General features: G+C 46.6%; 1 protein-coding gene across 2 annotated transcripts in view; it reads left to right on the plus strand.

The window, feature by feature from the left end:
- The window catches only part of Xdh (xanthine dehydrogenase), a 65,569-nt gene that overhangs the window by 21,763 nt on the left and 31,220 nt on the right, over positions 1-12,586 (plus strand). For both annotated transcript variants that reach the window (XM_060364601.1, XM_021651204.2), the window contains exons 7-14: positions 1,856-1,924; positions 2,218-2,304; positions 3,765-3,906; positions 6,125-6,217; positions 6,671-6,822; positions 7,898-7,991; positions 9,372-9,481; positions 11,441-11,625. In XM_060364601.1, coding sequence (XP_060220584.1) covers positions 1,856-1,924; positions 2,218-2,304; positions 3,765-3,906; positions 6,125-6,217; positions 6,671-6,822; positions 7,898-7,991; positions 9,372-9,481; positions 11,441-11,625 — 932 coding nt within the window. The remainder of the gene's footprint in view (positions 1-1,855; positions 1,925-2,217; positions 2,305-3,764; positions 3,907-6,124; positions 6,218-6,670; positions 6,823-7,897; positions 7,992-9,371; positions 9,482-11,440; positions 11,626-12,586) is intronic.

The following is a 12,586-nucleotide window of genomic DNA, read 5'->3' on the forward strand; positions in this document are numbered from 1 at the left end:
TCTCCACTTAAAATATTTGTGCTTGCACTTCTTTTTTTTAATTAAATTTTTATTTTTTATATTAATTACAGTTTACTCAGGTTGTATCCCAGCTATAGCCCCCTCACTCATTCCCTCCCAATTCTACCTTCCCTCCCTCATCTCCTCCCTGTCCTTCTCCAAGTCCACTGATAGGGGAGGTCCTCCTCCCCTTCCATCTGACCATAGCTTATCAGGTCTCATCAGGACTGGCTGCATTGTCCTCCTCTGTGGCCTGGCAAGGCTGCTCCTCTCTCGGGGGGGGGGGGGGGCAGTGTCAAAGAGCCAGCCACTGAGTTCATGTCAGAGAGTCCCTGTTCCCCTTACTAGGGAATCCACTTGGACACTGAGCTGCCATGGACTACATCTGTGCAGGGGTTCTAGGTTATCTCCATGAATGGTCCTTGGTTGGAGTATCAGTCTCAGAAAAGACCCCTGGGCCCAGATATTTTGGTCCTGATGCTCTCCTTGTGGAGATCCTGTCCCTGTCCTCTCCTCTACCCCTTCTTTCCTAAGATTCCCTGAGCTCTGCCCAAAGTTTGGTTATGAGTCTCAGCATATGAATTAATACCCTGCTGGGTAGTCTTTTAGAGGACCTCTGTGGCAGGTTCCTGTCCTGTTTCTGTGCTTGTACTTCTTTATGTTTAATTTTGTTCAGTTTAAAACTCCTAAAAATTTATCTCAGATTTTCTCTTCTTTTGATGCCCTACTGTTACCTATATACACATTAAGGCTTTTAAAAATTTTGGGAGGACGGGAAGATGGATATTTGAGACAGGATCTCTCTATGTAGCTCTGGTACTGGTACTCACTATATAGACCAGGCTGGCCTTAAACGCGCAGTGATATATCTACCTCAGTCTCTGCGTACTAGGGTTAAAAGCATGTGGCACGTGACCAGCTTCCACAGCAAAGATTTGTTTTGTTTTGTTTTCCTGACTTGGCTATTGGACTTTTGACCTCTCCCTTGTCTTCCAACTTATAGTGATTCTCCTGCCTTCTTGTGTTGGATCAACCATGTGTGACCTCAGTTGTGGGAGACAGTGATCTCTTTCTTCTATGTCTGTGCTTTGCAACAGACTTCCTGAGAGGTCTGAGCAAGCCCTTCCCCAGAAGTGATGTGTGACTCATGTGCTTTCTCCAGAACACAGCTACAGCCAGGAGCCCAGTGTTTAGCTTTCTGGAGATAATGCTTAATAAGTAGTAGAGGCCATTGGGCACACTGGCTGGATGCATCTTTGAGATTGGCCTTGGTGGAGGCCATCCGTGACAGGGTCTGACAAAGACTCCAGCTGTAGAGACTCGCAGCCAAGCTCCATGAATCTCAGCTGGTCTAAAAGTAGCACCTCTCCTGTCTTGTGAGAAGTGGCAAGAATTTTTTCTCTTAGGAAAATTCCCAAGGAAACAACGTTGAAGAAGAATATAAACACACATTCTGATAAAGTAGAGTCTAGCTTTTATGGAGAAATTTTCTTGAAAATAAATTTCCCTTGTTGCTCCGAAGACTTCCTTAATCAACATTAGTGAATTAAGCACGGAGCAGAGACCTGGGCACGGCAAGTGGAGGTAGACTGGATGGGATGGACAGTGCTCTCCCACTGATATATTTTCTGAAACCCTGTCTCAGAAAAAAAAATATATATACATGTATTTTTTCTGAGACAGGGTTTCTCTGTGTAGCCTTGGCTGTCCCGGACTCATTTTGTAGACCAGGCTGGCCTTGAACACACAGAGATTCTCCTGCCTCTGCCTCCCCGAGTACTGGGATTACACGTGTGCGCCACCACGCTCAACGAAACCGGAAATATTCTCATGTGAATATGTGTCATCTTTGCAGGATGGTGGGTGTTGTGGAGGAAGTGGAAACAACCCAAACTGTTGCATGAACAAGATGAAAGACCAGATGGTAATGGGGCTTTCTGCTTTTGGAAGCCTTGCGGGCCAATCTCAGATCTTGTGTGGGGGGATTACCACGCTCTTTCCTCATCCCCAGCAGTTATGCTAGAAGAAGGGATGAGAGGTGGTGATGCTCAGACAATGAAGGTGCAATGGTGCTCATTACTCGTGGCTTCTCTGGCAAAGAGCCTTCTTTATTCTCTCAGGGCCTGACTGCCCTCTGCCTGAGAATGAGCTCAGCTGGAGGAAGAGCTGCGTCAGTCTACCCAAGCATCCGACACTTACTGTTCTCTTTTCTTGCAGGTTGCTCCCTCACCATCTTTATTCAAACCAGAGGATTTCAAACCCTTAGATCCCACCCAAGAGCCCATATTTCCACCAGAGTTGCTGGTACGTGATACTAGGGAGAAGCCTAGCACAATATTTGTTTCATGAGCTCCTGAGTTCTATTTTGTCTACATAGTCACTGAGAACTTTGTACATTTTGGATTTTAGCTTAGTTCTATTTCCTTTTCTGATGTTTCTATGAGGTAAAGAGTCTTTATTTCATACTCCCATAGGATCCTTTGCTTTTCCTTACATGTGTCAAGACAGTTACAGATTCCATGTCCTTTCTTTCTTTCCTTCTTTCCTTCCTTCCTTTCTTTCTTTCTTTCTTTCTTTCTTTCTTTCTTTCTTTCTTTCTTTCTTTCTTTCTTTCTTCCTTCCTTCCTTCCTTCCTTTCTTTCTTTCTCTCTCTCTCTCTCTCTTTCTTAATTTACTTATTTATATAGTATTTTGCCTGCATGTATACCTGAAGAGGGCACCAGATCTCATTATAGATGGTTATGAGTCACCATGTGGTTGCTGGAAATTGAATTCAGGACCTTTGGAAGAACAGCCAGTGCTCTTAACACTTGCACCATCTCTCCAGCCCCATGTCCATGTTTCTTGATGGTCTTTGAGCTCCATAAGAATAGAGACTGGTCTCTGTAGTAATACACTATGTATCAATAGCACTCTGTATCCACTCTATATCAGTTTGTGGAGCTCCCTGGCCATCTCTATGTGTAACACCCTGCCCCCAAGCCATCTATTTCCTCCTCTACATGTAGCTTACTCTTTAAGGGCAACATAAGACAGAGCTGCATTCAAAGGACATGCAAGGCTTGAGGTTTTATCTTAGAGATATATCCTCGAGCCTACTTTCTCACTTTCACTTATGTTAATTACAAAGAAAGAATCAAGCCTCCTCCAGTGCTTCTCCGGTTCATGCTTCTTGGGGATGTAGGCTTATAAAGATTGCCTCAAAGGTTCAACAGGTCAGAAGATAGGTTATCAGCCTCACTAGCATACCCTGCTCTGGACTGTGAACCCTTGAAGACACCATCATTTTGATACCCGAGATTTCTTTCCCCACTCAGTGGTTAGATTCAGCCCTTCTCTGCATCCTCTTTGTTCTTTGGACACTTATCATCCTGACCTCTAACCCTTCCCATTCCTTGTCCTCTGAGCCTCCTGGAGACAGTGTGAGGCAGCATCAGGAACCTGGGATTTGGGCTCCCCATAGCAGGTGACTTTGGGCAGGTGCCATAACCTCCTTGATCTCCAGCTGGAACGGTGAGGCTCCTGGTGCTCCTCTCACCAAGCTCTTCTCAAGAGTGCTATGATGTACTGAACAGGGCCAACAGAGCACCTTGTACTCCATGTAATTCCCCTTACTTTTGCCCTCAGCCTCTACAGCAATTCCTTCTGAATTCAGTATTAGACAAGTCAGTAAACGGGCTGACCCCTATGCAGACATGTTAGTGGTTCCTTGAGGGAATGGTGGCAGGAAGCAGACAATACAATAAGCCAACTATAATTCCCAGAGGCTGAAAGACACTCCACGGAAGCTGCTGCGTTTTGAAGGAGAACGTGTGACCTGGATCCAGGCTTCGACCATGGGGGAACTGCTGGACCTCAAAGCTCAGCACCCTGATGCCAAGCTGGTGGTAGGGAACACAGAGATAGGTGAGGCTGCATGGGGACCTTTGGGTATTGCTGGGCTCTTTCTATCCCTATTCTCTCTCCTTGAGCTTCCCTCCTGCTTCTACTCATTGCTTTATTAGATGCTCAGGGAACCCACTGAGAAGCTCAGTACATATGGACTCCCAAGACATTGGCTTTGGAGTCAGTGAGGCTGGGTTCAATCCCCTCCTTGTCTTCCATTTCTGTTATGAGGGTGATAACCACTCAGAGGGCTGCTTGGATATCAGGTGTGATCCTCACACTTGCTTATTTTCTTCATGAATATCCACAGAGTGCCAGCTGTGATCCTCCCCACCTCTGGGAAGAGCTATGGGCACAAAGATCTAAGAGAAAAAGTTCCTGCCCCCACAGCTCTCCTAATCTAGAAGGGTGGGGAAAATGCTGGCCAAGGGTGCCCAGGCCAGTGTCTATCTGACCAATGCTAGAGGTCTATAGATGGTGTGTGTGTGTGTTGCATGTGTATACATGTAGTGGCTGAATGAAGTGGATGTCCTGCTCTTTCATGTGCTGCCATATATTTCTGAAACAGGATCCCCAATGAACCCTGAGCTAAGCTTATCTACATTGCACTAGCATTACTGGTATGTGTAGCCACCCTAGTCTTCTACATAGGTGTTGGGAATTTGAAACCAACGACTCACATGTTTGCACATGTTCAATGATGCCTAGGTTAGCTGGACCATGACACCGTCTAGGTCTGGGCCCACCGTAGCTGAACAGGCCAGGGAGGCTCAGATTGCGTACTCTCATCCCTGGTGCTCCACGAGACAACAGCGGTGGTGGCAGAGGGCCCAGGTCCTTGTTGTTGCCTATCTGCTTCTAAATGTAGCTTGCCTGGTATTTGTTCTGTGGTATCCCAAGCCTAGTGATAGCCAAGAAGTTCATAGCATAGTGGAGGGCAGCTCAGAGGATCTCTGTTTAGGGTACGTGTGTCATGATGACTCACCGTGCTTGAGAATAAAAGCAGCTGCCTGGAGTCTGTCTCTGGTTTCTGAAGGTGCTCTACTCCTTAGATTCTGGCTGGACCGTCAGCCTAGAGAGGAGAGGCTGGCTTGGATCAGTGATGGAGCACAGTACTGACTGTGTCTGCAGAAGCACGAATGTGGTACAGAGGCCCCCATCTGTAGCTTGTGACACACTGTGTTTAGGGTGAATTTGAAGGCTGTGGCTTAGCAGCATTCATGGTGGTTGGTGCTCTTGTCCATATGGCTGTGACTCTCAGGCCCTTTGTCTATATAACCAGAGCCTTAGAGACTAAGATTAGCATAGCTAGAAGGACCTTTGGAGATGCTTTGCCCCGGACATGCTCCTCTCCATGAACCGGGTGGTGCCCTGGGTTATAATAAGATCTAATGAGATGCACAATTAGAGATAATATCTCAAGACTGCTTCTATCTGCTCTACCCGCTCCTTATGCACACACGTCACAACATAAACACCTGCATACAGCCAGTGCAGGGTGTGAGGGGAGTGACTGTAGAAAAAAACCTTCCTAAAATGGGCCTCACTGCATCAGTCTGTGTCCTGTCTTGGGAGTGGATTCCTCAAGCAGGGTAGCTCTTTGAAGTCCTAAGCTACACCAAGATGGAGAATCAAGTGTTTCTGTTTCAGCTTTCCCCATCTGCAGCCCCATTGGCAAGACTGAGGCTCAGTCCTGATAAGACTTGATACATTGGAGTTGGTGGGTGGGTGGGGAGATAGATAGATAGATAGATAGATAGATAGATAGATAGATAGAGATGTGTGTATATATATGTATATATTTTATGTGTCTGTATATTATATACATATTCATAAACATATGAATACAACTTGAAAAAAAGTTGAACATTTCCACACATCAGATTTCACATCTGTAAACAGAAACCTATACCTTCCTCCTTCACAGGGGTATCAAGTAAGTTAAAACAGAAAGTGTTTGGAAGAATTCGGAACATTCTTTAATGCCTCGTGATTTCTAATGCCTCTAATGCCACCACACAATGCAAATGCATTACGGTGAATCTGAGTTCATTTCTTTTACTTGTTTTTGAAAAAGAAAGACAGAGATTATAACTGGCCTAGTTCCTCGTCGCCTGTCCTGTTTCCTAATCCAGAGCCCCCTCCTGGTGCCCAGCGTGATGCTAAACGTGGCAGGCATCCTGCGTGTTGACGTGGGAAACGGCTACCGTCTCTAACACAGGTTTCTTCTTTCCCGAAGGCATTGAAATGAAGTTTAAGAACATGCTATTTCCTCTGATCGTCTGCCCAGCCTGGATCCCTGAACTGAACTCAGTGGAGCGTGGGCCTGAGGGTAAGGCTGCCACCTGCTTCCCCTAGAGCCCACCTGGTACGGGGGCAGGGGTGAGCTAGGAAGGGCGTAGTCCTCATCGGCTTTCCCCCTGGGCATACATGGTGGTCATGGCCGGGAACAGGCTGCGATAATGTGGGTGTTGTTTTTGGTCCTGATGACACATTGAATGATGTGAAGATGGAACTAGAGAGGTGGGGGTGCTAATGCTTGTGTGCCCTTCCCCCTTTAAGGCAGAGCTTCGCCTCCAGAGGTTTTCACTGTTGTTGAGTTGAGAATTGCTGGGTTACAGTAAAGCGTGTTGATGATAGGATCCCGAGGTATGGGCATAGTCCTGGGTCATGCATTAACGGTTAGTTAAGCAGGGTCTCTGGACCCTGGCTCCAGTTCCACAGGAGCTGCATACGAAAGGTCTTTCTAGCACGGATCGACTTTATCTCCGGCATGTGCCTACAGGAATCTCCTTCGGGGCCTCGTGCCCTCTTAGCTTGGTGGAAAGTGTCCTGGTGGGTGCAGTCGCTGAACTTCCAGAACAAAAGACGGAGGTGTTCAGAGGTGTGCTGGAGCAGCTGCGCTGGTTTGCTGGCAAGCAGGTCAAGTCTGTGGCGGTGAGTCCTTGGGTCTGAGGCAGAGAGGAGGGATGGAACCCGGAGATCCGGGTTTTAATAAGTCCCTGGATACCTCCCATGAAGGTGGTCTATGGGGCACTGAGAAACTCAGTTCTCCCTCAAGGTTGGAGAGACAGTGTCCTGCCTCTCTTTTTTCAAGTTAGTCCAGTTTCTCACGAAGTGAATGCGAGGTGTATGAGAGAGAAGCCGGACCTGGAGGGGATGGGCCTCTTTAGAGTTTAGAGGAGAACCAGAGGCACAGAGCCCCCTTGAGAGGAGGGAAGGGTCCATCTGTTGACCATTCTGCCGTCTTCAGAGCAGCCCTGACATTCCTATTTTATCGATGGTAACATTTATGCTCTTTGCTTTATTTGAATTCACATGGTTCTGGTATTGGGAGACAAGAAATTCCTTCCCGTTCTATTCTTTGAAATTTGCCTTTAAAGTTAAAACAGAACAGCATACTTGCAACCCCCCTACCCCATCCAAGGACGTGCTAGTTTCATTTGAAGAAACACAAATGCAGAAGGAGCCAGCTCCCTAGTTCTCCTAAACGTGCTTCTGTGAAGGGTTTGGTCTCAGTTCATACTGCTTTTCCTCCTTGGTTCCCGTAACAAGAACCTCCATCTGATTCTTGTTTCATTGGCTTTTTTTTCTGTCAAATCCCCAGGAAGTTCAGATCCAAAAAGAGCCAACTATTCATTCATCTCTAAGTCATCCTTTTCTTCCTTGATCTTTATCTTGGATTTCATTTTACTGATTCATTCCAGCCTCTGGGATAACTCACCTCAATCTTTCCAGGGGGAAAAAAAAAAGTTTGGGAACAAAAAACAGTTCCAAAGAGCGTGCCTCAGTTTACTGGCACATACTTGTTTCTCAGAGCTGAGGACCCATACCAAATGTTTTGATTTCAGGATTGTGCATTACCTTGAATGGCCGTGGCTCACTGGGCTGATTAGGGAGTCAGGTCCTAGTATGCCTCCTGCCACAGCTGACCCCTGCCACAGCTGTCACTGCCCAGCCTGCATACAGGGATCTGGGCAGTTCTGACTCACTCTCTGCTTGTCCCCCCTAGTCCATCGGAGGAAACATCATCACTGCTAGCCCCATCTCTGACCTCAACCCCGTGTTCATGGCCAGCGGAGCCAAGCTGACACTTGTATCTAGAGGTGAGTTGCCTGCGGCAGAGATCCAGAAAGAATGACTTGTGGGAAGAAAGTACTACTGTATGGATCACTTTCTAGAGAAACAAACCCACAAATTCAGTGATTTCCCCAGGGCTTTAAGGTTTGGATTCATAAAAGTTTCAGGGGGAATCAATTCAGGTTGTGGGACTGAGAGAATTAAGCATTGTCTTCTTTTTTGTTTCTTTCCCCCCTTTTTAAAAAAAAATTATTTTTTTTAATTACAAAGTAACAAGTTTCCCTACAGCAACTTCATACATATTAGTTTTGTTTGGGCTTCTCCTCTATCTTCCTGTCCCTTACCCTGTCCTCATCACACCCATTCATCCCCAGGATTTTTCTCTATTTTATATCACTTATCTTCTTCTACTTTTCTTATCTGTGTCCCTTACAGGCCTTTTACCACCCCTCTCCCCATCATAGGTCCTTTCCTAGTCTCCTGGCCTTTACCCACACTCACCCCTTCAAAGTAAATATAGAAAACATTCAAAGCTAGTGCCCTCAGATAAGAGAAATTGTACTGTTCGTCATTCTGAGCCTGTATTGCTTCACTTAATATGATGTTTCCCAATTTCACCCATTTTCTTGGAAATTTTATAATTTAAGTTTTCTTTTTTGGCCAATTAAAATTCCATTTTTCTTAACCATTCATCTGTCAATGGACATCTAGACTGAGTCCATTTCCTTGCTGTTACAAATAGAGCAAAAATAGACACGGGTGTCTTAGGAGGTAGGTTCCTTTGGGTATCTGTCCAGAAAGGATATCTTGGGCCACATGGTAGTTTTAGTTTTATTCTTATGAAACCTCCACATTGATTTCCAGAGTCTTTGTAGGAGGTTCGCAGTTGGAGTGGCCATGTGGAAATCTGACCTGAGAGGGTGCTGGGGCCAGAACACACGGCAATTCCCCCAGCAGTGAACTGGGACAACATGGGAAAGAGACTTGCCACCCAAGGTTTCTTGGGTGCTAGTTATGCATGCCACACTATCCAAATGCTAGGAGTCCTTCTAAAATCTAACTTCACAGATGCCAGCTAGCCAGAGACAATTTTTGTCAGCTATCCTGACAAAAGACAGTGATCAGGGCAGTGATACAACTTTTTTCTTGCCCTTAATCTGACTTCACACTCAGTGACTTTGCATATCTGCTTGACCTTGGCTGTGGTACGTGTTTTTATACCATAAAATGATTGTTGACCAGCACATACTATTTAAGGACCTCAGAAGGGGACTTGGTTCCAGTTTTGCCATCTGTTTCCGCTGACAGTGGTATCAAAGAGCATGGAGGGGAACTTGTCCCACTGATGGACTGTCCTGTCTCCAGCCTCATGTGCATGTGGCTGTTATCATCTTGTCTGCACACAGGTACTAGGAGAACCGTTCGGATGGATCATACCTTCTTTCCTGGCTACAGAAAGACTCTGCTCAGTCCAGAGGAGATATTGCTGTCCATCGAGATCCCCTACAGCAGGGAGGTAAGACAGCAGGAGTTGTTTCAGGCTCTGCCCGAACTATACCACCATTGGACTCCAGTTAAGGACCCCAAACACAGTCTCAGAACCACGTTAGCATCTCGCAGCTTTAACATGGGTCCATTCTCGCTAACTCTGCCTTGGTCTATCATTTGTGGACAAGGAGAAGTTGCAGGGCATGGACTGTGGAACTCAATGGTCAGACATGGGATCCGGAGGGACTTGTCTCACCTTTCTGAGACATGTGTGTCCTCTCTGTAAAATAGGCGCCATATTGCCTACTGTACAGACCACAGGGAAGACTGAAGGACAGAGCTCATGAGGTTCCTGGTAGATGTACGGAAGCCAATGGTGATCATTATCCAGCAGTTCACGGCACAGTGCCAAGAACATCCCTGTTTGTCAGCTATGTCTGCCCTGTGCCAGTGATGTTACTTTCCCAAGGTGAAGTGTATGGGTCCTACACGCTGAGTGTAGAAGCTGCTGTGAGGTTGGCTCATATGCCGACCTTGGACTTACTAGGGTGTTGCCTCCTCAGCCTTACTCTGGTCCAGCACTGCTGGATTTTGGCTTTCACGAGCCATCTTTTCTGACTTAATTTGGGCAGATGCAGTGCCTTGGGTGGCTTGGCCTGGTGTACTTAACTCCTCTCAGCAATCACCAACTGAGAATACGGCCACAACAGACATTATTATAAAAATGTTCTGGGCGAGGCCAGCAGAGCAGCTGTCAGGATAGCTACGGGTTACAGGAAGTGCTTAGCCGGTGTGGGAAGGGTTTGTTCTTGCAGATTTTGACCTCCTTAATGAGAATGCTAATTCAATTTGAGCAATTATGCCCCTGAGGTGGCCTCCTAATGATTTTCCAGATTGTGTTTATATAGACTATTTTGAGCAAAAGAGTTTCAGAATTTTGAATTTCACAGATCACTAATTTTCTTTTTAATTGAGTGGGGAAAGGAGATAGAGTCAGGCTTTGTAGGGATGAGCTTTTATTTTTTCAGATACGGCCTTTAACAAAAGCTAGCATTTGATAAAAGAAAGGAGACTGTATGCTGTAAACTAGACAGTTTTATCAAGAAAGGACACTGTTACCCTGACAGCTGGTGGCACCAGTGTGGCCCTGGGAGTAGCATATGGAACCGGTGCCTGCTGTAGAACAGCTTCAGCTCTGGGCAAGGCGCTGCAGGCATGTCAGCAATCAAGAACGATGCCCTGGAGGAGTCTCCGTGGCTCCTTCAGAACAAAGAGCCTTTGATGTTAATAAAAATATGCAGCCACCAACCTGAGGAGCAGCACGGATGTGGAGGGCAGATGTCATATGATTCTTTCCTGGAAAGCGATTCGTATTATCTTCCTCTCCGTAGAGACTGACCTGGTTCAGGCCCAGGAGAGAAGTGTGCTTCTAACACAAAGTAGCAGTTGCCTCATAGCGGGACGCAGGCTCACAGGAAAGTTGATGTCTCAATCAGCAGTACGCTGGTGGGAGGGACCCACTAGGAACATCTGGGGAGCCGCAGACGATGTGGTGTCACACAGCCTGTAACCATGTCTCCCTGCCCCGGCTGGAGAGGCAGCATGCCAAGGAGAATGCATTGAGGTTTCTGGAGGGGCCGGTGGATTCTGACAGTCACCAGGATGGGTCTTTGAGAGCTCTTTTGGGGGAACCTTTCTCCTTCCTGCTGCTTGCTCTGTGAAGACCACTCATCCCCAGATTGCCTGACAGGTGGGGAAGTCCTGACCTTTTCCAGCTTCTGGGAGTGTGGCTTGCAACTTCTAAACACGTGGTCTAAGAGTGCCTTGACTTTGCTACCTGAGACAGGCTCCTGGCTGATTTTCAAGGCACAGTTACACCCTCCCCATTTCTCTTTCCTCCCATTCAGTCACAGCCCTATGTTTCTGCTATGCTTTCAGACTGTGGGAAACGGTTAATTTTTTTGTTTGTTTGTTTTGGTTTTTTTAGGGTGAGTTTTTCTCAGCCTTCAAGCAAGCCTCCCGGAGAGAAGATGACATCGCCAAGGTGACTAGTGGCATGAGAGTCTTGTTCAAGCCGGGGACCATTGAGGTACAGGAACTATCCCTTTGCTATGGAGGGATGGCCAATAGAACCATATCAGCCTTCAAGACCACTTCGAAGCAGCTGTCCAAGTAAGCACGGACTGCACAGGAAGCTGCCTGCACCACTGCACTGGCTGCTGGGGTGTTACTATGGCCACAGCTGCTTATGCTGTTGCTCTTGCTCCTTCTGGTGATGCTTCTAATACTGTGGCCGTGACTGCTGCTGGTCTCACAGCCGCTGTTATTCTAACATCACTGTATGGCTAGCATCTCTGCCATCGCAGTATATCCTACTACTCTTGCTGCTACTGCTGCGGGCCCCTCCGTTCTCAGCCTGTTATTATGAACACGGCCATTGGTAACCCTGCTTGTATGGGTTATCTTATTAGCATTGCTGCTGCTGCTCTTCTTACTGCGGCTAGTGCATTACAAGATCTGAGCGCAGTTAGTGCTCTTGCTGCTAGCAGCACCCTGCTCCCGCTACTATGGCTACCTTTTGCCATCAGTGTTACTCCCACCACACTGCTGCCACAGCTGCTGCTGCTGTTCCTACAGGCAGTAGCAATTGATGCCACTGCTACTACCAAATCAGTAACAGCGTTTCTGGTATTTCTATTGATGCTACTGCTTCTACTATTACTGCTTCCCTGACTACTGTTGCTATGACTCTGGCTGCCACCACGCCTCTCACTGCCGTTAGAAGTGTTACTGCTAACAGTATTACTGCTGCTGTTGGTGGTATCACCACTATTTCCACTACCACTGTTACTATTATTATTATCATTGCCACTACGACTGCTATCCATATTCCTATTAGTAACCTTGCTACTACTGTAGCCAGGGCTGCTACAAGGTAGTAGTTGTGCCGAGTGATTCACTGACATTACCTTATATGATTCTTACAATGACCGTATAGATAAGACAGAACTGAACTTGAAAATTGGTTCCTTGACTCCACCACTGATGAGATGTGTAGTAGAAGTCTTATTACTTTGTCTCTCTATTCCAAAATTTCTCAGTGGTAAAATGGTCATCAGACTTCTCCCTACAA

This window comes from Meriones unguiculatus, chromosome 1 (genome assembly GCF_030254825.1).
Source record: "Meriones unguiculatus strain TT.TT164.6M chromosome 1, Bangor_MerUng_6.1, whole genome shotgun sequence".
In the NCBI taxonomy this organism is placed as follows: Eukaryota; Metazoa; Chordata; class Mammalia; order Rodentia; family Muridae; genus Meriones; species Meriones unguiculatus.